The 26280-nt window shown below is 41.5% G+C and overlaps 1 protein-coding gene across 1 annotated transcript in view; it reads right to left on the reverse strand.

The window, feature by feature from the left end:
- LMTK2 (lemur tyrosine kinase 2) overlaps positions 1–26280 on the reverse strand; it is a 104653-nt gene that overhangs the window by 64760 nt on the left and 13613 nt on the right. Inside the window, exon 2 of the mRNA XM_033963404.1 lies at positions 1135–1259. Within this exon, the coding sequence (XP_033819295.1) occupies positions 1135–1259 (125 nt within the window). The remainder of the gene's footprint in view (positions 1–1134; positions 1260–26280) is intronic.

The following is a 26280-nucleotide window of genomic DNA, read 5'->3' on the forward strand; positions in this document are numbered from 1 at the left end:
AAAAAAACAACAATGGATATACTATTTGAACATAGTTTGGCCCCATGGAGTAAATCAAAGAATTGAATGGCATGTATTTTATTGAAGATTGGTATTTAGAAATGACATCATGGAAGAGTTTGTGTCACACCCGGGGAGTTATAAGTGTGAAGCTGCAGTAGCCATGGTGTTCCTTGCTGCCATTGAAAGCATGTTGGTGCAGTGTTTGAGAAATATTCAACTGGGATAAGTGGGCGCTAACGAGGGATGGCATCATGGAAGTGAAAGAAATTTCTGATGCATCAGATAAGTCCCAGTTTTTTCAGTGTGAAGTTTTAAGTTTTTATGAACATGGATGGCTGGTAGTCATTTTGAGACTTAGTGAAGCATTAGTGTGTGGAGTTTTTTTATGCCTATGATAGGGTTTATGACCGTTTTCTTGAATAGATATGGCTGTCATGTTAATTTGGAGGTTTTTTCGCCACCATGTTGTTTTGCTAGCTTTAATGTCTCCTAATGAGGAGCCATCATTCAACACAAGGTAACAAAAGTTCATTGTTTTGACTGCTTGCAGCAAATATACCATTGCTAGGTTGCAACAACAGAAAGGAAAACAAGAGGGCTGGCCTAATGGCTCAGTCTGTGTACTGCCATTCAGGGGACCTAGAATCAATTTTCAAGTGAGATCTTGCCAAGCTGGCTAATAATTCTACAAAAGCAGCATTCATAGCCCCCTGAGGTAAGAGGACCCAGTCATCATGAAATGGTGATACCTAGTGGCTAAGTTTAGGAACATAAGGTACTCCGACAAATGAACTCCTGCCAAAGACTGTCATTGCAGTAGCTGAGCTAGGTGAGAAGATAAAGAGATATAAAATATGGAGGAAACCTTAGGTAATTGTGTTGGAGGCTTATTTTGACTGAGCAATAAGCCCCAAAAAATAGGAGAAAAACAGTCAGGCCAAAGAATAAAGCAAGAAAAATGATCGCGAGACTTGGCCTTCCACACAAGCGACAAAACCTAGATCATTTTGGGAGTCAATGACATACAGAATTTCAAATCAAAAACATCAATTGCTCAGTTTTGTTATAATGTATAGCATTAAACATGGCTGGCTTAGTTCTTTTCTGCCAACGTTAAGTTTAAATACACACCTTAAAGTTTATTTCTGGCTCCTTACAGCAGGATATGCAGTTCACAAGCAAGATTATCAGCACAACTAAACTACAAGCTGCCAGGATCACATAAGAAAACGAAACTTCATTAGCAGCTGTTCCTCCTGAAATCAAAGTAAAAATAAATGCAGTGTTAAAATATAACACGTTAATAATGAATTTCTAACACCACCATATTCAGTGAAGTAGATTTAACCTTTTCCTGCATGAACACAAATGCCAAGCATGTTGGATCATACCTTCAGCTGAGTTCTGTCAAAACTAAACATTTTTCATAGACCAAAATTCTGAACATGTAATGTGAATGTGTATTGTTTATTAATTACTGTAAATCTATTTAGTATTTTTCTCAAAGTGCTTACCTGAAACATATGTTCTTTAAAGAAAGCAAAATCACTAATCGCTTTCCAGTGAGGCATCTTATGACACCAATACTAAGCTTTTTATCTAGAACTCTCCAGGAAAGCACAGAAGATCCCTATGATCATGAAGATCAGCTCCAGCATGCCTTGGTTCTATTATTAAGATAAGGCAAATTCCAGAAGGGAAGAAGTGTGGTTATGCATTACAAAAGATTTCTCTGTGTTCAGAAAATGCTTGTCATTTATGGAGAGTTGATCGAATGAGTGGGTGAAAGAATTTTGTTGTTTTTTTTTAAATTCTTTATTTTAATAATTATCACAAGAAAAAAATTTCACTATAATCACAATAGAAAACACATATTTCCTCCTAACACAATTCATATCCCTTAATAAAATAGTACAACAATACTTCTTAAACTGCAAGGATATAAAAGTATATAATTCATAATTTTTTCATAAATCGCCCTTTTCAAATTCAATATATTTCTCTCAAATCTTGTTAAACTTCACCCATTGATTTGTTAAAAGGGCCGATAATCTATATTTTTCACATACTACTCCTAACTGGTCATTCATTTCTCTTATTGTGGATATACTTGGAGAGCACCATTGTTTGTGCCATTATTAATCGAGCAGCAATAAAGGCCAGATCCATAAACTTAGATTGGGAAGATGATAGATCCTCTACTCGGACTCCCAATAGTGCCCTTTCAGGACTCAGATCAAAAGGGATCTGGATGACTTTACTCACATAATAAAATACTTGTTCCTAATATTTCTGAACCTTTTGGCACTCCCACCACATATGGTAAAATGTTCCTCTTTCTCGACATCCTTTCCAACAAACATCATTTATCCCCTTAGTATATTTACTAATTAGAACCAGGGTGGCATACCATCATACTAATAGTTTTATAGTGTTTTCCACCAATATAGCTGCTCTAGCTATTTGGAAAAGATGTAGTACCATTACCCCCCATTCATCAATTGACCATTCTTTCCCTAAATCTTTTCTCCCATGCTTTCATGTATGTTTTCATTTTTTCACCTAAAGCTACTCATACATTGGCCACTTGTCATATAATGGTAATCCAGCCACTATAAGTGTCAATAGAATTAGTATTCATCTGAATGGTCTGGATTCAATAATATTAATGGTAATTATGTAATATTGAAAAGGACGCCTCAGCCCCACCACTCCACCGCAAAAAAGACGCTCAAATCGCGGGAAGCATAGTGTGGTGCTTAATCATTGGCTGTCACTTCACATTAACTTCACGTTATTAACTCCATACTCTTTATTTGTTTTTCTATAGTTGTACTACTCATCTCATAAATATATTATAGTTATAATGTGTTTGTTGCTGATAAACCAACTTAAAATGGTACTTATCTCAGCCAACCCTGGGGAGTCAGACCCATGTCGGCAGTAAATAGTAGGCAGTAAATAGTAGGCAGTAAAATTTAAATTGTATTCTTGCTGGGATCGGAAGCCAGTGCGATTGGAGATATGCTTCTGTAATGTGATCATGTTTCTTTAATGAGTAGATGAGTCTTAGTGCTTGTTTTGGATAGTTTGTAGTTGTTTTGTTATGGTTGTAGGGCATGGGAGGTAGAGGATATTACAGTAGTCAAGTAGGCCTAGTATTAAGGACTGAACTATGAGCTGGAACTGAGTCTTCTCGAAGAATTTCCAAACTTGTCTTAAGTTTCTCATGACTAAGAATGACTTTTGTATTGTTTTATTGATTTGCGCCCAAATCAATTTAAAATTTTTCAGTTCAATTTGTGTATGTGTATATATTAGGTAAAGGGACCTGTGTTCCAAACTAATGTTGACTCATATTATGAACATAGGACATAGTAGAAGCCCATTATACGGTACAGTTCATTTATTTGCATATCCAACAGTAAAAGCCTGTTTTAAGAGATTTCTTGATAGAAACCTTGCCTTTCAGGCAGACAAAATGAATGACTGGCTCGGTAAAATTATTTCAGGTGTTTCATGTTATTATTCTTTTAGAAAATTATGCAGTTGTTTGATAGATTTGTAACCTAAGTTTTTACTGTTTTAGCTTATTTGTTTATCATGTACTTCTTATGATTTGTATATCTCGCTGACTGTTCAGTTTCTCTTGCTGTAAGCAGCCTTGAACTATCATGTTTTTGGCGGTATATAAGAATAAAGTTATTATCTTACTCAAGCTCACTAGGAAGCATAGACCTGCATGTAGTAGAAGCACAGGATGAAGGGAAGCCTGGTACCAGAAATGAGGTAGGGGCTAGGCATCATGAAATTGAATGCTAAAATAAAGTTGCATCAGAAAAAAAAATATTTGGGAAGATCTGCTTTAGTGTAACACCTGGTCTCTTTATTCTAATACCGTTGAACTAGAAAAAACTATATACTACTCTATATATTTTTATTCCTAGGCCTTTTCCATATAAGCAAATTTCACTAGCAGCAGCTTTACACAAAATTGGAGATATGATAATATCATGAAAATTAAGGCTTCTATTCCAACCTGCTTCATACTTCAGCTGATATTCTTCAGGACAGAACTCCCAAGACAATAGGGGTATGGTAATTTCCCTTGTAAAAATTGTAATGCATAATCCTATCTAAATGATACAACTCTTTCAGAGCCAACCCAAACTGTATGCTTTAAACCAGGGGTCTCCAAAGTCCTTTCTTGAGGGCCAAATCCAGTCGGGTTTTCAGGATTTCCCCAATGAATATGCATTGAAAGCAGTGCATGCACATAGATCTCATGCATATTCATTGGGGAAATCCTGATAACCTGACTGGATTCGGCCCTCAAGGAGGGACTTTGGGGACCCCTGCTTTAGACACTACTCAGATCAACTAGTTTGTTCTTCCTACTCAGCTATTAGATCATGGGATAGATTTGCAGATAGCTTGAAAACCATTTAATTTTTCTCACACTCATCCTAAGCAAATCACAGATATTGCAATGTGGAACAAGATGATCTAAAACTACTGACTTGATAAATGCAAATACTGGAAGCATATTTCACCAATTTCTAGTTTATACGGCATTCACAGTGAGATTTTGTTCCCTATTCTCCAAAATAGAATAGCACTTCTTACCTTTCAGCAGCATGCATCATGTTTACGCACATTAAGCTACAATTGATTAGTGGTAGATGAAAAGTGTTAAGTGGCTTTGCTGACTAAAGCAAATCAACTTAGGGGCTCATTTACTAACTGGATTTTTGCATTTACTGCATGTTATGTTCACTCCTAATATGTTTTAAGTGAAAAGCCTGTGCAATAACTGTTGGGGATGTGGCCAGCATTTGCTCTACAGTTACAGCACAGGCAGTTGTCATGGTCCACTATGATTTTTAATAATTTTTAATCAAACACCACTTGAACTCCCGATGAGCATCTGCACAGCCCATCCTTACTTCACTCCCCCTCAGCACCTAGTAGGCTATCCACGATAGGTTAGTGAAAGGCCAGCAGCAATCCCCAGATGTTCCTGTTTCATTACTGCATGGTTCAAAAATAAGTTTTGATTTCTAGTTGTAGTCTCACAGTACCACCACTAGGGGTCAAGCTGCCAAAAAAGATGCTCGCTAATTCACATTATAAAACTACTTACTGCACTTTTGTAAAAACAGGTCCCTTAAATATACTACCTAGTACAAGGAATCATGTAACAGATTTTAGTTAATAAGTCCAAGACGGCTATCAACTGCATGCTCTGCTTCACCATCTTCCTTTTCATGCATACAAACTTAGTTTTTGCAGCTCCTTACATAGACAACAGATTTTTACAACAGAAATCTATGGAAGAGGCTATAAAAATTAATTGGAGATTTATTAACTGCCTTTATGGCGAGATTCAACTTGACATTAAAAACTTAGTTTTGGTAACTCCATAGCAATAGTGACAATAGTGAAATGATCCAACATAGGCATAAACAAAATCAATGAGATAATCTTGGAAATAGAAAATTGTATCCTAGAAATAGGAGAAACATGATACTGCACTAGAATATACAAAAACAAAACAGTAAAACCACCATGTAATAAAAATATGAGACTACAAATGATACATCATAACAGGAAACATGGAAAATAAATTCATATGACATATGATACTCATGATGAGAACACAATACAAAATGGACACACCTAATAGACATACATTAAAATATGGGTGACTAATTTGAACGCAAATTATATGTATAGTTGAATAAAAGTTTGAGAAACTCTTAGTTGCAGGGTGTAAGGCAAGTTAGTCCAGATGAGTAGTGAGTGGATAGTCACCACTTGTATTAAATGCTTGGGTGAAGAGCCAGGCCTTTACCAGCTCCTAAGAAATGGCTACCTTGATAGATGTAGCACCTCTCTGGAACTCGCTCTCAGTGTGAGGGCCACACCTGAGAAAGCTCGCTGGCAGATATCACATTATGCGATTTCTTTTCCCCAGGATACAGATAGTGAATGCCTCCAAGACTGAACTGCTATGCATTAGGAAAGAAAAATGCTCCTACACCCGCCCTTCCCTAACCTGGGAATCAACTACCTTGATGGCAATAGATGAAGTATGGAGCCTAGGAATTACTCAAACCTATCACTCTCCAAACATCTCACATGTAGTCTCTTCATTCTTCTACTACTTTTGCCAGCTCCAAAAGAAAAGAAACTACTTCATGGAACAAGACTTCACCCAACTACTCTATGCCTTTGTCCTTACACACCTGGATTACTGCAATGCTTTATTCAACAGTCTTACAGCAAAAACCACCAAGTGACTACAGCGAGTACAAAATGCTGCAATAAGACTATTGAAAAACCTACAACCCAGTATCTCCAGCATTGATATTGGCCCACTGGCTGCCCATAACCAAACACTGCATTTTCAAAGGTCTAGTGTTGGCATATAAATAAATCCCTCTACACATGACTCCCAAAAACTTCTCAGTCAAAGTTCCTCTCTACATCCCAAAGAGAACGTTACACTCCCATGATGATATACGCCTACGTACATCTTCAGGACATTCCCTCCAACTCCAGACAGAATGGAAACGATCCTATACTCATTTCTTACCAATCCTCTGAAACAGCCTACCTCCTCCTATCAGAGCCCTTAAAGGACTTCTTAAGTTTAGAAAAGCTGTAAAAACCTACTTTTTTGCCTAGTCACTCTCTCAACCCTTCACCAGCATCAGTAAGTAATCCTATCAATTTTGACTTCGAAGAGGACGTTCCGGGCCAGCCAATCACTGCCTGGCTGGCCCAGAACATCCTCTCCGATGTCAGAATTGACGTCGGGAAGAAGGCTTCTGGGCAGCGATTAGCAGCAGCTGGGAGGTAAGGACAGCAGCAGCGGCGGCGGACCGGGGGAGGGTTTAAAATCAGGCCTGGAGGGAGGTTTTTTTTGTTTTTGTGCAGCAGGAAGGGACAGGAAGCGATCACCTGTCCAGTTGTCCCCGCGAACAGCTTTGGGACGCTGTCCCTGAAAACGGGACATTTCGGCATCCCTAAACTTTGTGTGGGGACAACGGGACAAGGGATCTTAAAACAGGACGGTCCCATTCAAAACGGGACGTATGGTCACCTTAAACATACAGCACAAAGTAATCATGAACATTTAATTATGTAACAAGGTGAAACAAGCCGCCTACCTGAGTGCAAATTGCATTAACAGTCTTAGAGCTCTGAAAAATACCCAATGGTATCTTCTGAAGAGCAGTTGCTCCCCCTATCCCTGACAGTAACAGAAAGGGATGGAAACAAGGTATCTGGTAATATGGGCATGTGTAAGACCACATGCAGGCTAATGAACATCTGACAGGGCGGGCTTCAAAAAAGGACCCACCCCTGACACCCTCCCATCTCCCAAACGGGACAGGTAAAGAACTTGTGGGGACGGGAAAATGAGTTCCCGCGGGGATGTGGAAAAATTTGTCCCCATGTCATTCTCTAGTTTCAATGTATCCTCAATGACAATACCTAGATCCTATTCCTGGGCAGTGACTCCCAATGTGGAACCCTGCATTTAGCTATAGTTCGAGTTCCTCTTTCACACATGCATCACTTTGCACTTGCTCACATTAAACATCATCTGCCATTTTGATGCCCTGCCTCCCAGGCTTTGGGCCTGTTTTATAAAGCCACACTAGCGGCTACCTAGTGGCAACAGCCCCAAAGCCCTTTAAATCTCTATGGGCTTCAGGGCCGTTACCGCGCGGCTTTGTAAAACAGGCCCTTTGTGCGTCATCAGCAAATTCAATTACATAAGAACATAAGAATTGCCACACTGGAACAGACCAAAGGTACATCAAGCCCAGTATCCTAATCAGATCCCAAGCGCCTAGCTAGATCCCAAATAGCAAAATAGATTCTATGCTGCTTATCCTAGAAATAAGCAGTGGATTTTCCCAAGCCATTGCAATAATGTCCTATGGACTTCTCTTATCTCACTAGTTATTTCCATCTATAGATAACTGATAAATATGTTAAAAAGCAACAGCCCCAGCACAGATCCCTAGGGGAACCCAACTATTTACCCTTCTCCATTTAAACCTACTCTCTAAAAGGCAAATTGAGCACGGGTTGCAACTGAATGTTAGTAAGACTAAGATAATTTTGTGAGTGGTGAAGATCATGAGAGACTTCCTGAGAGATTTAATTTTTTGTGAACACAAAGAATGGTGAGGAAAGAGATGGCAATCTTAGGTATTTGCTTGGAATCTGTTCTTTTGATGGGAAAGCAAATCCTTAAGGTTGTTCAGGGAGGGTATGCACTATCGCATATTCTATACAGATTAAAATAAATGCTCTCACTACGTGATTTTCGATCTGTGGTTCAAGCATTAATATTGACGATTATTCTAACATGCTTTACCATGGTTTGACTAAGACAAAGTGCAAGGCCTTGCAGCAATTGATGAACTCTGCTGCAAGGTTGATTGCTAGTATATCCAAGAGAGAGTACATATCACTCCAGTTTTGAAACAATTACACTGGCTCCCATTACAACAGCGAATATATTATAAGGGAGTGTGTGGTCCTTTGGTTAAAGCTACAGCCCTAGCACCCTGGGGTTGTAGGTTCAAACCCGCACTGCTCCTTGTGACCCTGGGCAAGTCACTTAATCCCCCAGTGCCCCAGGTACGTTAGATAGAGTGTGAGCCTGCCGGGACAGATAGGGGAAAATCCTTGAGTACATGAATAATTTGTAATCCGCATAGAATTGTAGGATCTGGTCTGACCCAGTGGAGGCATTGCTTATGTTCTTATATGTAGAATATAAATAAAATAAAGGTGCTTTCGACAGTGCACCAAGTTCTATATTGGTCTGTCTCATTGTGTTTCCAAATCTCTGGAAAATCAACCCAGTAGAAGGTTGTGGTCTGAGGGAGGGATGAAACTTATTACTGATAAGGAAGAGAGTTCACTACGTAAAGTCAAAAACATCTATGTTTTCCATAGCTGGAGTAAAACTATGGAATTCTCTTCCTGGAACTTTGAGACTATGCATGGATCGCTTGATCTTGAAGAGACTGTTGAAAACTCTTATTTGTGGATGCTTTTAGGTAATATATGATGGGAGGACATTGTCCTTACTATGATAACTTTGTAACACCAAGTTTACGAGACATTCAAAGAACTAATGTTGTTGAAATATTTAAGCTATATGGTGTTTGTTTTAATACTATGTATGCTCTTATGTAAACTGCTTAGGTTTAAGCAGTCTATAAATTTTTTAAATAAACTTGCTCAGTGTCACCTTGGTTGATGAGTCTCCCTGTCCACTGTCTTAACCACAGCATTCGTCAGGTGGAAATGGCATAAGCAGAAACTCCTGAAGATATCGTATGGAGCAGTGATGGCTAACCTTTTTGAGCCCGAGTGCCCAAACTGCCGCACAAAACCAAAGAATTTCCTCAAAGTGCCAGCACGTCAATTAAACTTTAATAACAAGATTTTAGTATCTAAAAACTCTTTATAAAGTTGCCTGAACTATGTAACATCATTTTTAAAGGTTGGAATCTTTGTATTGTCAGAGAATCAATTTGATTCACAATCCTTTGGTTTTCATTTCAATTTATTGGCAATTTATAATGTTTTAATGATTTCATTCAATTTAATGAATTTAGGAAGAATTTGATTCAGTTACACAATATATTTTAAATGTATTATTCACATAACATGTCAAATGTATCCTGAGTAAAAAAAAAGATAAACTTCTTAAAACTGTTAACTGTGACAAGACTCGGTGTGCATTCCCAAAGAGTCTATACATGTTTTTTGTAAAATTTACAATCAAATTAGAAAATAGTTAAATCATTACATTTCTAATAATATGATGTAAAGAAAACAAAAGAGCTTTCAATTAAACCAACCGTTTTTATTGGAAATTCCAGATTGGAATACAACAGGGCCATGTAAAGTCCCTTTTTTAAATAACATCTTTAAATAATATTTAAATAACTTAGAAAGTGTCTTAACTGCAAACTGAAAACACTGCTTCATGTAAACATATGCATTGGGCATGCTCTGAAAAAAATTAATGTGATTTTTGTTGTTGCATGCATGCTGATAACTTGTCAATCCTTGGCTCATAGTGCGTTAATTTCAGAGCAACACATGCAGCACTCATGTCATCCGTTAATCTGTTTCTAGCATCAGATTTTATATGATTCAAAGCCGAAAACAGCTGCTCACAAGCATAGGATGACCCAAACAAAGTAAGAAGAGCAATCCCAAGTGCTTTCATGGACTTAAAATTGTCTGGCAGAGAATTCCACACTTTTAGGATTTCATTTTCAGAACTGCTAGCAGTGATTTCATTTGTCACCCTTTCACACTCAATACGTTCAAGAGCCGCACGCAGGTCATTGAATTTACTTTTCCAGATAGCTTTCTTGAAATTCCAGTAGCTCCATTTCCAAATTTTGAATATCCAACCACTGTAAGCAGGAAAGATCAAGATCTTCAAATGTGGACTTTTCTGGGGAAGTTATAAATGAAAGGGTTGTCTCCATCTTACGGAACTGAGAAAATCTTTTACTAAAATTCTCCTTTGCTTCGGCTAAAATGGTGGAATATGCTTTGTGGATTTCCTGGTGTTTTTTATGACTGTCCACAAATGTTGTAGAATTATCCAAATGTATTTTTAGGTTGGGAAAATATTTTAGCTGTCCACTCTCAAGGTCTTTTTCAAAAACATGCAATTTTCTCTCAAAAGCTTTGATGTCACTAAACATGCTTTCTGCTGTTTTTCCCATGCCTTGTAATTTTTTGTTTAGTACATTAAAGTGGTTAGTAAAATCTGTAAAGAACATGAGGTTGGTAAGCCAGGCCATGTTGGTGAGTTGAGGATAGTCTTCCCCCTTTTCGTTCATAAATAGCCTAACTTCTTCCAAGCAGGCCACAAATCTCTCTAACACTCGTCCTCTGCTCAGCCAACGGACATTATTGTACATCAGTAAAGTGTTATATTGTGCCTGAACCTCATCAAGAAGGGCTTGAAATTGTCAAAAATTAAGAGCACGCGCCATGATGAAGTTCACCATTTCTGTTACATCTTTGAGGACATCGTCAAGTTTTTTGCTGCTTTCTTTGGCGCAGAGAGCCTCTTGATGTATTATGCAGTGAAACTGAATCAGTGGATGTTTTGCTTCCTTAGCAAAGAAATGAATGAATCCTGATGTTGTCCCCACCATGCTAGGTGCTCCATCGCTAGTAACTGAAACTACTTTTTCTGGACTTATGTCTAGTGATGAAAAAGCCTCCATCACAGCATTGTGGATATCTATCCCTTGTGTTCTTCCAGGCAAAGACAGCAGTTTTACCAGCTCTTCTCTCATGATGTCACCAGTAGCATAACGCAAAATGAGCGCTAGTCTTGCATGGTTAGTAATATCTGTACTTTCATCCAAGCACATGGAGTAGAAGGGTGCTTTTTGTAAGTCGCAAGTAAGCTGTTGACTAACATCAGCAGCCATTCGCAGAACCCTATCTTTTGCAGTATTTCTGCTTAGCGGCATCTCAGAGATGCGCTGCACAATTTTATCCTTGTTTTGGAAATCATGGAAGAGTGAATTACTCCCAGCCAAAATTGCCTTTTTGATAAAATCTCCATCAGAGAGGGGCTTACCATGTTTTGCCATGCACAGTGAAATTTGAAAGCTGGCAACTGTAAGATGATTAGTTTTTGAAAGATAGTTGCTAAAACTAAGAGACTGGGAGTGATATTTCTTTAATTTTCCTACAAGGAACTCTTTTCTTTGAGCTAAACCAAGTTCAGCAACACTGTTATGGTTGGTCTCAAAATGACGTTTGACACTTGATGTGCGAGACACAACACTTTCATTACACATAATACACAATGCTTTCCCACTGCGTTCAATCACTCCATATGTACTCTGTCCAGGCCTCTTGGAATGGTCTTCCACTATCTGTTTTTGCTTTTTTTGCTGTACTCATTTTCTTTGTTCAAGACTTCAAGTCTACAAAAAGATAAAATTTGTATAATAAAAAAAATCTAATGAAGTGCTGTATACAAATCCATCCCCATAAAAAAATATGTGATGGGGAATTTTACTAATTGTAGACATCCGTTTTGGTCAAAAAATATACTGTCCGGGTGAAAACCGGACTTGTGCAACCTGAGTGTATGGGAAAAGGACTTTTATTTTTCATTATTGGAGCCTTTGTTATTTTATTATGATGTTTACAAAAGCACTGTGAAGGGCCACATATACACTTTACTGTTTTTTGCTATATTGAGTTTTCCATAAGGTACAGCGCAGAGGATTAGTGTGTTGGTTGTTCACAGAGAGCCCAGCCCTCCTCTCAGCTTACTGAACTTCTCTATGCAATCATCATAAGCAGCTTTTTTATTTCCTCGAATTTAGCATGTCCCCCATGGAAGATACAGAGGAGCACATTATTAGACACATTATCTTCCCCCCCCATATCCTCACCTCTCTAGCATGGGAGCACTAGGAACTGTTCCTGATTACAGATGTCACATGTGGAGTCAAACTACAGCCTCACTGAGTTCCTGTGACAGACTCAGTGTGAAGCTTCTCTTCCTCCCCCCACTTCCCCCTCACACACTGCCTGGCTCATAGGATACTAAGGGGAAGACAGGCAGACTAAACATCCACTCACAGGACTGCAGCCAGCACAGAAGGATGGGCCGCGGCCCACCGGGACAATGCCCGGTCCTCCCAATGGCCAGTCCGGCCCTGTTGCCAGGTGAGCTGCAAAGCAGACACCGGCACACTCGCCTCCCGCCGCGCCGCATATCTTAATTGCGGACTAGAGAGTTGCGCGGGGACAGAAATCCCACCAGTCCCCGCCAAAGTCTCACCCGTCCCCACGAGGAACCCCTCCATCCCCGCGAGGAATGTCCTCCGTCCCCGCCCGTCCCCGTGAGGAATCCCCTCCGTCCCCGACCATCCCTATAACTTCAGAAATAGTTATTTCATTTAATTATGCTACTGAATTAAAGGCTCTGGTAGAAACCCATTTACAAATAAGCAAAAAGACTTTATTAATTTGGAAATATTAATTGGGAAGAATACACACTTTGTAAACGGGTTTCTACCAGAGCCTCTTTTGTTTATAAATTTTTATCAACACAACTAATATACTACTTTATCCTGAAGCAAAAAAAAAAGAAAAAAAGAAATAGAATTCTTTTCCTACCTTTGTTGCCTGGTTTCTGCTTTCCTCATGTTCTCATTCAGTTCCTTCCATCCACTGTCTCTCTTCCTTCTGCGTCTTCCATTTGCTCTGTTACTGTGCCTCTCCCTTTCTCCCCCCTTCCAAATTGGTCTGGCACCCATCTTCTTCCCTCAGCTCCCCCCATAGTCTGGCATCTCTGTCTTCTTCCCTGCCAGCGTCTTCTCCCCACTCTCTCTTCCCCATTTCCTTTCAGCGTCCTTCTCCCCCCCATCTTCCCCATGTCCTGTCAGCGTCATTCTCCCCCCTCTGTCTTCCCCATGGCCTTTCAGCATCCTTCTCCACACTCCCCCGTCTTCCCCATGGCCTTTCAGCGTCCTTCTCCACCCCATCCCCCATCTTCCCCATGTCCTTTCAGCGTCCTTCTCCACCCCTTTGTCTTCCCCATGTGCACAGCATCCTTCTCCCCCCCGTCTTCCCCATGTCCTGTCAGCGTCCTTCTCCCCCTTCTGTCTTCCACAAATGCTTTCAGTGTCCTTCCCCCCCACCCCGTCTTCCCCATGGCCTTTCAGCGTCCTTCTTCACCCCTTTGTCTTCCCCAGTGCTTTCAGCGTCCTTCTCCCCCCTCCTTCTCTCCCACCCCGTGTGCAGCACAGCCGGCCAGGTCCCCTTACTTTTGTGGCGCTTCCGCGACCGACAGCAGCCCCGGTCTGACAAACCTCCCTGCCCTTAACCACGAATCTAAATTTCCTTCTTACAGCTGCTGTAAGAAGGTAATTTAGATTCGCGGTTAAGGGCAGGGAGGTTTGTCGGACCAGGGCTGTTGTCGGTCGGTCGGGTTAGCTCCACAAAAGTAAGGGGACCTGGCCGGCTGTGCTGCACACGGGGCGGGGCGGACCACCCCCCTCCCTTGGTAGCCACTTGAGCCGCAAGGCTACTCCTCCTTACCTACCCTGCCTGCAGCACAGAGCCGAACGGAAGTCTTCCCAACGTCAGAGCAGACGTCGGAGGGAGGGAAGGCTTTGTTTACCGACATCAGCGCTGACGTCGGGAAGACTTCCGTTCGGCTCTGTGCTGCAAGCAGAGCAGGTAGGAAGAAAAGCCACGCGACTAAGTACATCCAGCCGCGCAGGAACCCCGCGACCCTCGGAGGCGTCCCCACGGGATCCCTGCGACCCGTGCAGCTCTCTATTGCGGACCTTCCCGTGTGCCAGCTGCAAGGCCTTCGCGTGCCACAGCTGGCACGCGTGCCATAGGTTCACCATCGCTGGTATAGAGCATCTGCCATATAATCTACTCACATGAAAAACCGGTAATCCCTTCCAGCATCCATCCGCCTCTGTTGCTGCCTTTCAAACCCACAGCTGCGTCCCCAAATTATTCTTGAGAACAAACTCCAGCCTGCAGTCCGGGGTATCTTTCAACACCACTGCCTTCATTGGGGAGGGAGGTACACTTGGTTACCTGTGCCACAAGAGAATTCACCTTTGGTGAAATAAATAGTTGGTTAAATCAGCAGCCATGAGATAAAGTTTTACCATGGCCCTGGCCACCTGAAGGGGCCCCTCCAGGACCTCTGTTAACATTTTAGTAATGGCCTGATGGGTTTGCGCGTTAGAGCAGTGGTCCTCAACCCTGTCCTGGAGGTCCACCAGGCCAACTGGGTTTCCAGGATAGCCCTAATGAATATGCTTGAGAGATTTGCATATATTGGAAGTGACAGACATGCAAATCTTCTCCATGCATATTCATTGGGGCTATCCTGAAAACCCGATTGGCCTGGTGGTCCTCCAAGACAGGGTTGGAGACCACTGCCTTAGAGCTGCTCATAAGTGAGCACTATGTAGCTAAGGTCTGTAATTTTTGGAGACATAGTGTAATTACCTCCAAAAGCACTGACGGCTTAAAACAGCTTGCACACAGTCGGGTCTTCTCCAAGGTCCAGAGCCTCCACCTGTTCAGGATCCAGCTCTCCCAGACGTTACACAGTTTCTCCTGCTACTAAGGACCCAGACTGGGAAAGTAAAGGCATGAAGACTGAATCTTCCTCATTCCAGTTATCCGCCAACCAAACCCCCATCTCTTGCACATGGCTCTGCAAAGGGGGAATTGCACCCTTAAGAGGAAAATCCCTGGTGCCAGCATGGCTAAGACTGAGAGTTCCATGCAGCTACTGTTAAATATGTTTCATACAGCATTTCAGTACTTTGGAAACTACGCACCATAAAAAATACTTCGACGACACCTCATTCTGCCTGTTGATACAATCCTCCATTCTCAGCATCCTAGACTACTGCAACATCATTTATCTGGCCTCCACGATGAAAACCATCAGGAGACTGAAACTGATCCAGAACACCGCCGTTCGCCTTATATTTGGCTTAAACAAATGGGAACACATCACTCCTTTTTACCACAAACTACATTGGCTACCCCTTGAATCTAGAATCCTATTCAAGTTTGCTTGCTTCTGCTACAAAACTGTTTTTGATCTATCTCCGAGCTACCTCACCCCACATTTCAACCTGAACTGCAACAAAAAGAACTCCCGCAGAATCAATCTTTTCGCCTTCCCCTCCCTAAAACTATGTCACCTTAAAAGGTTCTTCGACAAAACCTTCGCCTTCCAGGCAGCCAAACAGAACCCTTGGCTAGCCCAAATTCTGCTCAAGGCCCACACCTACCTGGATTTCCAAAAAATACTCAAAACTCATTTATTCCACGCTCAAAATCCCTAATCCCCTCTCTTCCACTTTTCTCACCCCTCCCTCAAATGACCCAACTCTCCCGGTACCCCCCCTTTTTGATCTCCCCCCATCTCACTAACTCCAATGACCTGTACAATCCCCCCTCTCATGCTCACCTTCATCACCTCATTGCTTGTAATTATGATCAATTGTAAGTTCTTGTTAAATTTTGTTTATCTGTTGTGAAAACTCCCCTCCTCATGCTCACCTCAATATCTACATTACTTGTAAATCTAGTTTATTGTAATTTCTTATTAAACTTTGTTTAATTGATGTGAACCGCCTAGAACTCCCTGGGTATGGCGGTATACAAGAATAAAGTTATTATTATTATTATATCAATGAATTCTGGAACAAAACTATGCCCAGGGCACCCAGAGGGCCTTTGCGATTGCTCCCAAGTCCCTTTCTGGGGTTTTGCAGCAGGTTCACTGCTGCGCTTCGTCAGGTATGCACTTTTGCTCTTTCCTAGCTCTAACCAGGATATTTGACCTGAAACTCATGCCATCTGGAATCTCACACTCTCAGGGGAAGTAAAGGAGGCTAAGCACCTTGGCCCCCAACCCTCCCTCCATGTGCCATGAGGAACACAGACTGTCCGCAGCCCACCATCCAGAACCAATGTGGCATGAATCTGAAGTATCCTGGCCCAAGTCATCCATACCACCTGATTTTAAGCTAAATAAGAGGTGTTTTGAATCAGATAAGAAGCTTATTTTTAAATTGGGAAATCCAAGCTGGATGCCACAGCAGCAATTTTTAGGGGTAGGGGACCCTATCCTTAGCACCCAAATAAAAATCATTTTTAAGGACCTCCTCTCACCCCACCTCCCCCAATTTTCTCCCATAAGCTGTCAGGTTTGTACTCACTATGCAATGCTTGTGCTGGGAGTTGCCTGGGTTGAAACTGTAAACAGAGAAATGGGAGAACTTCTGCCTCAAACAAGTCTGGAAACTTCTGACTGCCTCTCTGACCCACCAACTGGCTGGAGTACTCACACATGCAGTAGAGAGGAGGAAACACAGTTGGCTCCGATTATGGTAGAAAAACTGCAAGAGAACCACTGAGCCTGCACTCAAGTCCTCTATGGACAGAACCTGGGGCTAGCCTTGCTCCCAACAGTCCCTGAGCTCCCAAACTGTTAGCACAGGCTGGCAAACAGGTACACTGGAAAGCAGTCTGCCCCTTGGCTACAGACTTCTGATCTCAGAGACTTGAGCTCTCCCGCAGCCAGAGATGTCCCAGAGTTGGGAGCCTGTGCAACACCAAAAAGCCTCACAATCAAATAAGAAATAAACTCGAGCAGAACAGACAAGCTTCTACCATTTCACATGTAGAGACAAACTTAGGAATTACAGGACAACCCAGAGTGATGGAAGGTAGAGTGAAAAATGCTAATAGAATCTGGTGCTCAAGAAGGATGTGCCTATTGCACTAGAAACCAATATTTTGGCATGTGTGTGCTAAGTGAAGTATCCTCAGCTGGCTTCTCAAAAAGTGGTGCAGTGTGCAAATTGCTGGCAGGTAAAAGCACAGGTTATACTCCTTTTTAAATTAAGGCTCCTAACTTGCTACAAGAGTCTTCAAATTTTCAGATGCTCATTTTAACTTAGGAAGGAGCAGCCCAAAGGAAGACATTTGATGTATTTGACTAGTAACACTGAGTACTTCTACCATTTTAAGATGTTCAGTAACATCACATAAAAAGAACATAAGAATTGCCGCTGCTAGGTCAGACCAGTGGTCCATCGTGCCCGGCAGTCCGCTCACACGGTGGACCTTAGGTCAAAGACCAGTGCCCTAACTCAGACTAACTCTACCTGCGTATGTTCTGGTTCAGCAGGAACTTGTCTAACTTTATCTTGAATCCCTGGAGGGTGTTTTCCCCTATAACAGCCTCCGGAAAAGTGTTCCAGTTTTCCACCACTTTTTCTCTCTACCTTGGAGAGGGTGAACAACTTGTCTCTATCTGCTAAGTCTATTCCCCTCATTATCTTGAATGTTTCGATCATGTCCCCTCTCAGCCTCCTCTTTTCAAAAGGAGAAGAGGCCCAATTTCTCTAATCTCTCACTGTACGGCAACTCCTCCAGCCCCTTAACTATTTTAGTCTCTCTTCTCTGGACCCTTTCGAGTAGTACCGTGTCCTTCTTCATGTACGGCGACAAGTGTTGGACACAGTATTCTAGTTGGGGGGCGTACCATGGCCCGGTACAGCGGCATGATAACCTTCTCCAATCTGCTCGTGATCCCCTTCTTAATCATTCCTAACATTTTGTTTGCCCTTTTCGCAGCCGCCACGCATTGCGTGGACGGCTTCTTCAACTTGTCGACCAGTACTCCCAAGTCTCTTTCCTGGGGGGGGGGGGTCTCTCCAAGTACCGCACCAGACATCCTGTATTCGTGTATAAGATTTTTGTTACCGACATTAATCACCTTACACTTATCCACGTTAAACCTCATTTGCCATGTTGCGGCCCATTTCTCAAGCGTGTTTATGTCACTTTGCAGGTCTTCACAATCCTTCTGCGTCTTCACCACTCTGAATAACTTTGTATAGTCCGCAAATTTAATCACTTCATTCGTACCAATTTCCAGGTTGTTTATAAATATGTTGAAGAGCGTGCTCTTCAAGCACCGAACCCTGCAGCACTCCACTCGTGATGCTTTTCCAGTCTGAGTATTGTCCATTTACCCCCCACTCTCTGTTTCCTATCCGCCAACCAGTTTTTAATCCATACGAGCATTTCACCCTCGATTCCATGGCTTGCAATTTTTCAAAGTAGTCGTTCATGCGGGACCTTGTCGAATGCCTTCTGAAAATCCAGATATACAATGTCGACCGGCTCACCCTTGTCTATCTGCCTGTTTACTCCCTTGAAGAAGTGCAGCAACTTCGTCAAGCAAGATCTTCCCTTGCTGAAGCCGTCTGGCTGGACCTCATCAGATTGTATCCATCAAGGTGTTCCACGATGTGGTCCTTTATCAGCGCCTTTACCATCTTTCTTGATACCTAGGTCAGACTCACTGATCTATAGTTTCCAGGATCTCCCCTTGAACCTTTCTTGAAGATTGGCGTGACATTTGCCACTTTCCAGTCTTCTGGAATCCTTCCCGATTTCATCGACAGATTGGCTATTAGTTGAAGCAGTTCAGCTATAGCCCCTTTCAGTTCCTTGATTACCCTCAGAAGGATGCCATTTGGTCCCGGGGATTTATCATTTTTAAGTCTCTCAATCTGCCTGCATGCCTCTTCTAGGCTGACCGTCAATCCTGTCAGTTTCCCATCCTCGTTTCCTGCATATAGCCTGTCGGCTTCTGGTATGTTGTGTATATCCTCTTCGGTAAATACGGACGCAAAAAATGTGTTCAGTTTTGTCGGCGATGGCTTTGTCCTCCTTTAGCACTCCCTTTATTCGATGGTCATCCAGCGGCCCCACCGCTTCCTTCGCAGGTCGTTTCCCCTTAATATATCAAAAGAACGGCTTGAAGTTTTTCACCTCCTTGGCTATTTTTTCCTCATAGTCTCTTTTGGCCTTTCTTACAGCCTTGTGGCACCTGCTTTGATGTTGATTGTGCTTTTTCCAGTTTTTGTCCGTTTTTGACCTTTTCCATTCCTTAAATGAAGTCTTCTTGTCTCTGATTGCTTCCTTCACCACTACAGTGAGCCACGCCGGTTCCTTGTTCTTTTTCTCTTGGATCCCTTGGTGATACGCAGTATATATAGATTTTACACCTCGTTGACTGTGTCCTTGAAAAAGGGACCATGCTTGCTCTAGCGTTTTTACAGTACTTATCCTCGTCTTAATCTTCTTCCCCACCTTGAGTCTCATCCCTTTAATTCCCTTTTTGGAAGTTCAGTGCCATGGTACCGGCAGGATCTCCAAAAACTCTACCCTCTACATTCTGGTCTTCAGCTTCCCTCCTAGGATCCTGAACTAGTCCTTCCCTGCTGTAGTTCTTGTTGCTCACATTATTTGTCCTCACATGGATCACTACCGCCCTATCTTCCTCTTCCATGCTGTCGATATGGCTCACTATGTCTTCTACCTTGGCTCCCGGTAGGCAGGTCACCAACCGATCCAGTCTTACTCCCGCTATGTGTCTGTCGACTTGTCTGATGATGGAGTCCCCCACGACAATCGCTGTCCTCTCTATCTTCTCTTGCCTCCCTAGCCACATGTCTGTGTTCTAGTGTATGACCATCTCTCCAGCCGTAGGTCCGTGTCCTCTGTGCACTTCCATCTTCCCTCATCCTGGCGTTAGCTTGCACCGGACTCATCTTTGTGTGGGTTCCCTCCGCTGTTTCAAGATCTCGCTGTGTCACCCATTTCTTCCTTGTGGTTATCCTCCAGGTGGTCCTCACTCCCTGTAGGTGTATCTTGGCAGTTCCACTGTCGCTGGTGATTTTCTACAGCCTCCCTGTATGCCTCCTCGATGAACCTCTCTAACTCTCAGACTTCTTCCTCAATGGTTTCCTCTGTCTTGACATTCTCTGCCTCTGTCCTGCTCCTCCAATACTCAAAGTGCTTCCAGTTCCAGTATTCTGCCTTCCAGGAGTCTGACTTGTTTCTTCAGGCTTTCCAGTTCCTCGCATCGAGTGCATACATAAGACCGCCTCCCAGAGGGGAGGTAGTCATACATAAGGCAGACGATGCAGAAAACTGGGAAGCTCAACTTCCTATTTCTGTCTGCTGCTTTCATTGTTGTCCACTTGCTGGTCTATTGTCTTCTGTGGCTGCCCTCTTGCTCTTCTTCAGTGACTCGTCTCTTCTTAAGGCCCTTCGCAAAGGCATTGGTAGTCTTATTTACAAGGTACAAGCTGAAGGGTACTTAGCAACTCTGGTTCACATTTGTTGGATAAAGAAACCACAATGTTCATATCTTAGATTAACTACAGTATAAACCAGTGGTCTCAAACTCACAGCTCGGGGGCCACATGCAGCCTGCAAGGTACTATTTTGAGGCTCTCGGTATGTTTATCATAATCACAAAAGTAAAATAAAACAGTTTCTTGATCATATGTCTCTTCAGCTATAAATTACAATAATATTATTAAGATTTAGCCAAAAGTTAAGATTTATACACTATAAAGAGTTTTACCTCATGCAAAATTGTCATTTCTTTAATAAGACATTAACTATTTTTTTTCTGAGGCCCTCCAAGTACCTACAAATCCAAAATGTGGCCCTGCAAAGGGTTTGAGTTTGAGACCACTGGTATAAACCATTCATCCAGAAAAACAAAATACCTTGAACTTTTATTTCTGTTCATTAAAGAAAAAAAGGGTAACAAAAAACTTTTTTTAATCAGATTACTTATAAACTTAAACACATATTAGGGACATTTTTTATAACTGGGCATCTGGTAGAATACTATAACAGGGAAAATATGCACCTATGTTAGGTGTGAGCAGTTACACCAACCATCTAACCTCCACTAATATAAGCTGTAGTATTTTTTGAGTTATGCATGCAAGTCCTACCCATGCTCCAACTATTTATATGCCTACCTGTACCATATACAATATGTAAGAGACGGTATTTGGAGCACAGGTGCGTGATAGGACAGCTAATGACAGTCTGTTTGGTGGCTTGTGATGGATATAGCCACTGGCTTTGGTTGTATATTGTTTGTATAATTTTACTATGAATAAATAAGTACTTAAGAATAGCACTTAGGTGGAATTTTGAAATTTATGTTTATATGCACACAGATGAGTTATGCATCTAACTCATTAGAATGATGGCATATAACTAGTGTGTAACTTAGCGCATACTTCATTGAAAGACTCTCGATTAGTTTTCAGGAACTGGCACTCACGTTATTAGATCAAAAGAAAATGAGGAAAAGATAGCATTGCCAGAAAATAAAGAGTGAATCATAAATGGAATGCTTTCCATTTATGATTCACTTTATCATCTGGCAATAATACTACTTTTTCCTCATTTTGTTTAGAACCAGAGGAAGGGAACAGAGCTCCTAGAAGCTAATAAAGAAATCTGATCAACTGTGTCACAAATAACAGAGATAAAGGCAATAAAGTATGAAAGTGTAAATTTAAGCAACCTTCAATTTTGAAAGTTTTGTGTACTAAAAGATCAGTAGATAGGGACTAAGCAATTTTTTTCACAACTTTGGATTACAGAGATAGATGCTTTCAGTTTGCTCATTTTCAAATGTGTTTCCAAAAATGTAGTTTATAAAGTATTTCTCATTTTTTAAATATGTAATTAGTTGATACCTGAAGCTGAAATTTTGCAGGATTATGCAGCTGGTATTTATACCACAATATAAAGGAATAAGTCACATACCCCACTTTTGGTACTTTTTAGTTCAGCAGGTCAATTTTTTATTAACCTTTATTTTAGGGAAACCAAGATGGCTTGTTCACTAAACACAAAACTAGCCTCAAACCTGGCCTTCGGCATTCTGGTCTTTACTATTATCCCTGTCTATTATTGCCTTAGTGACAAAGAAAGGAAAGACAAGATTCAGGTTTCAAACCCAGCTTCCTTTCCTTTGGGCCAAAGCTAGTGTTATGAAGTTTGCCTCTGTCTTGCAGTTTTACCAAGAAACTGCAAAGTTTCCTTGTTAGCGACGGGAAAAGGGAAGCTTGCCCATCCCTGTAAAAGTCTCATTGAGTCCAGATGCCTAAACTCCTTCTCTAGCCCTTGCTATGGCTCCTTAATTTGATACTCCCCATTCAGCTATCAGTCAGAGAGAGGCCCCGCTGCAGTTTAAGGGAGTGCAGCTGGTGAGCCCGACAGCTGGTACACAGAGGTTACTGCAGTGGATCGTGCACCCAGAGGTTGTCAGAGAAAGTCCAGATGAATACCAGAGCTAGTACAAAAGTAGGTATTGAGAGGATTAAGGCACTGCAGAGGTTGGAGAAGATGGAAGTAATCACCTTAGAACCCATATGGCAAGCAATTACAAGATTGGAAGGTACTGTTGGAAGTTGCAGGCTCTGGAGAACACTGTGGGGCTTACAAGTCAGTGAGTAACTGTGTAAAGGCAGGGAAAAAAGCTGGGTAAGACTGGAACCAACCTGACTGTCCATTTGGAAAGTAGTGAAAGATTCATTATACACTAGAGTTGGTTGACGACAAGACAAGCACCTTACTCCTTAAATTAAATGAATTAGGAGTATAAGGTGTGGTATTACCATGGTTCTTGCAGTTCTTAAAGAAACAGAACATGTGAAATCTGGAAGGAAGACAAGAGAACCCAATTGTGGTGTCCCGCAAGGCTCACCAATATCACCTGCGCTATTTGTCATCTACCCAAGAGTACTGGGAAATAACCTACTCTCACAACCCAGGCTCACATTTTCTCCTTTGCAGATATCTTTATTTTCTGTATAGCCAAAGTCCTTCACTAGCACCCTAAATTACTTGAAAACCACTATCGATGACCTAAATACATGGACAATGAATAATTTCCTCAAACTAAAATCTAAAACAAAAAATATTATGGTTCAGAGATTTTAATTCACTACCAAGCACAGAACTAGAACTATCCACATGCAAGAGGCTAAAGATAGACAATTCTTACAAAGTACTGGGAGTTACATTTGACTCAGTCCTAACCTACAAAGTATCACCTTTCTAATTAAAAAAAAAAAAAAATTCTGAGGGCAATTAGACCAGTCCTAACAGAGACCAGTTTCAAAACAGTAGCACAATCTGTCCTAATACCTGGACTACTGCAACTGACTGTACAGTGACATTACAGAAAAAGAATGCAAGAGACTCCAACTACTACAAAACAAGGCCAAAAAACTAATTCTCAAAAAGAATTGATATGATAGAGCAAGTTCACTATTAGAACAACTGCATTGGCTACTGATGAGCAAGAGAATCCAATTTGTCAAAAGACATCATCAACACCTTTTCTCACATCAGGCAGCTTAATGGGGTAAAGATCTAGAATTGCTTATGCCTACTACTTATGAGGAATTTAGGAAATGCCTAAAACATATCTGTTCCTAAAGTATCTAGGCAGCTGACCCGTACAATTCTTTCTCCACAATAACTGATCCCTAGAGCTGTTATTACTAGCTTTTAACTCTGCTAAGCTCACTCAATTTGTACCATCTTTTAATCATTGTACACCGCATAAAACTTCACGGTCCTGTGGTATATAAACTGTTGTTATTATTATTAATAATACAAGATAGCCTGCATGATTCACAATGTGATCCTACTTTTCTTCTTCAATTCAGGTGCATCACAATCTCTCAAAAATCCTGTCACTTTAAAAAAATGAGGCTACCTTTGAATACCAAATTCCCCACATTTGGAACAAACTGCCAATACAACCAAGGCAACCCAACACATACCTTAACTTCAGGAAGAAATGCAAGATCTCTCTTCTCCCTATAACCACTCTTATCTTCACCCCTTCCTCCCAACAATCATCTCCAACTCTAAAGATTTAACTTCAAAAACTTGATATCTTATTGTAAACCACATAGATTCCTTGCAGAGAACTGCAGTATATAAGACACTATATTGTATTAATACTCATGTACTTAACTTCCCTTCAGTGTCCAATATTGCCCCCCCCCCCCCCAGGTGCTCTTTAAAAAGTATTTGATAGAGGATTTGAAGATTGCATCTGAGGTAAGCCTTTCAGTAAAAAATGTTTTACCTCCTGTTCAGAACAACTGAGAAAGGGATATAGCTTAAATCTCAAGAGGAAGACTCAAATCTCAGCAGATAGACTGGATATAACAGAGACACTGGATGGCACAGTCAGAGGAGATATTAGAGTATATGACACAGTGACAATTTATCAGTGTTCCCGTCCCTGTGGAAAACAATCTTGTGTCATTCTTTAGTGCAGTGTATCGCAAACTGTGTGCCGTGGCACACCAGTGTGCCTCCTGAGGTTTCTGGTGTGCCACGACACTGGTGAGGAGAAGAGTCATCCATGCTGGCTGCCTGCAAGACGTGCCTCTCACGGTGAGAGGCACATCTTGTAGGCAGGCAGCCAGCATGGACAACTCTCCTCCTGGCCGGCATCTCTCCTCTTCTCCTTGCACCTCCCAGATCCCTGTAACGAAGGGGGTTGCGGCAAGACGGGCCTCCCTCCGCTCATGCACACGATATCGCATTGACTTCCGGGTGCCTTCTGGCTGGGGTACTGCACTTAGTGTGACACTGGCCGGAAAAGTTTACAGGACACTGCTTTAGTGTCTATCTGAACCTCAGTCATTCTACACCACCATTCTTCAATGCAAGGCTTGAGGATCAGTGGTTATGCCCATTCATACTCTGATTCTTCCCTCTCTCCTTAAAGAATGGCATGGGGATGGTTTCCCGAGGTTATCAGCAGGGATGGAACAGTGATTAATTTTATCATCGTGTTATTCTCTATTCTAACTTAGATCCATCGTGTTATTCTCTATTCTAACTTAGATCCATTAAATCATATTTCGATATGTCAGCATTCAGAATTCTGGTACAATCCATCGTACTAAGTCAACTTGACTACTGTAACATCGCCTATTTAGCAATCTCCCAAAAGAATATGCGAAGTTTACAATTAATGCAAAATGCAGCGGTCAGACTAATCTTCGGATTTGATCACGTGACACCCTACTACCGTCAGTTGCATTGGCTACCGATGGAAGCACGCGTAAAGTTTAAGTTCGCCTGCCTCTGCTTTAAAGTACTATATGGACTAGCCCCTAAATACATAACTAACCTTTTCTCCTTCTCAGCCAACAGACACAAGAGAAGCTCACATTCGAACTTCGTTTCCCCTCTCCCCCCCCCCCAGTTAGAGGTTGTAAACTGAAAAAACACCATGAACACCTTCTCTCACATCAAGCAGCATTATGGGGCAAAGATCTAGAACAATTGCTTTCGCCCAATACTTATGAGGAATTCAGGAAGCGCCTAAAAACATACCTGTTCCTGAAGTATCTAGACAATTGACCTGTACATCTCTTTCTCCTCAATAATGGTTTCTTGACCTATTAATCACTTTCTTCCACCTCTCTTAAGTTCAATCAATTTGTACCTTCGTTTAATCTTTTGTAAACCGCATAGAACCTCACGGTATTGCGGTATATAAACTGTTATTATTATTATTATTCTAGAACAAACAACTTTCTTTGTATGCTCTGTTTTTGAAAATAGCTTAATTGATATTATTCTTCCATAGTAGGGATTTGATGTTTTCCTAAATTTTGCAGAAATGTAGAAGAAATTTTCTGAGATATAGGGAAGAGTTTTTCTTAAAATTTCAAGCAGTGTTTAATTCAATTTTTAATGTTCATTATATTTTCTTTGTACCTTCTCAAATGAAAAATTCAGCGACTATGCAAT

This window comes from Geotrypetes seraphini, chromosome 11, assembly GCF_902459505.1.
Source record: "Geotrypetes seraphini chromosome 11, aGeoSer1.1, whole genome shotgun sequence".
Classification (NCBI taxonomy): Eukaryota; Metazoa; Chordata; class Amphibia; order Gymnophiona; family Dermophiidae; genus Geotrypetes; species Geotrypetes seraphini.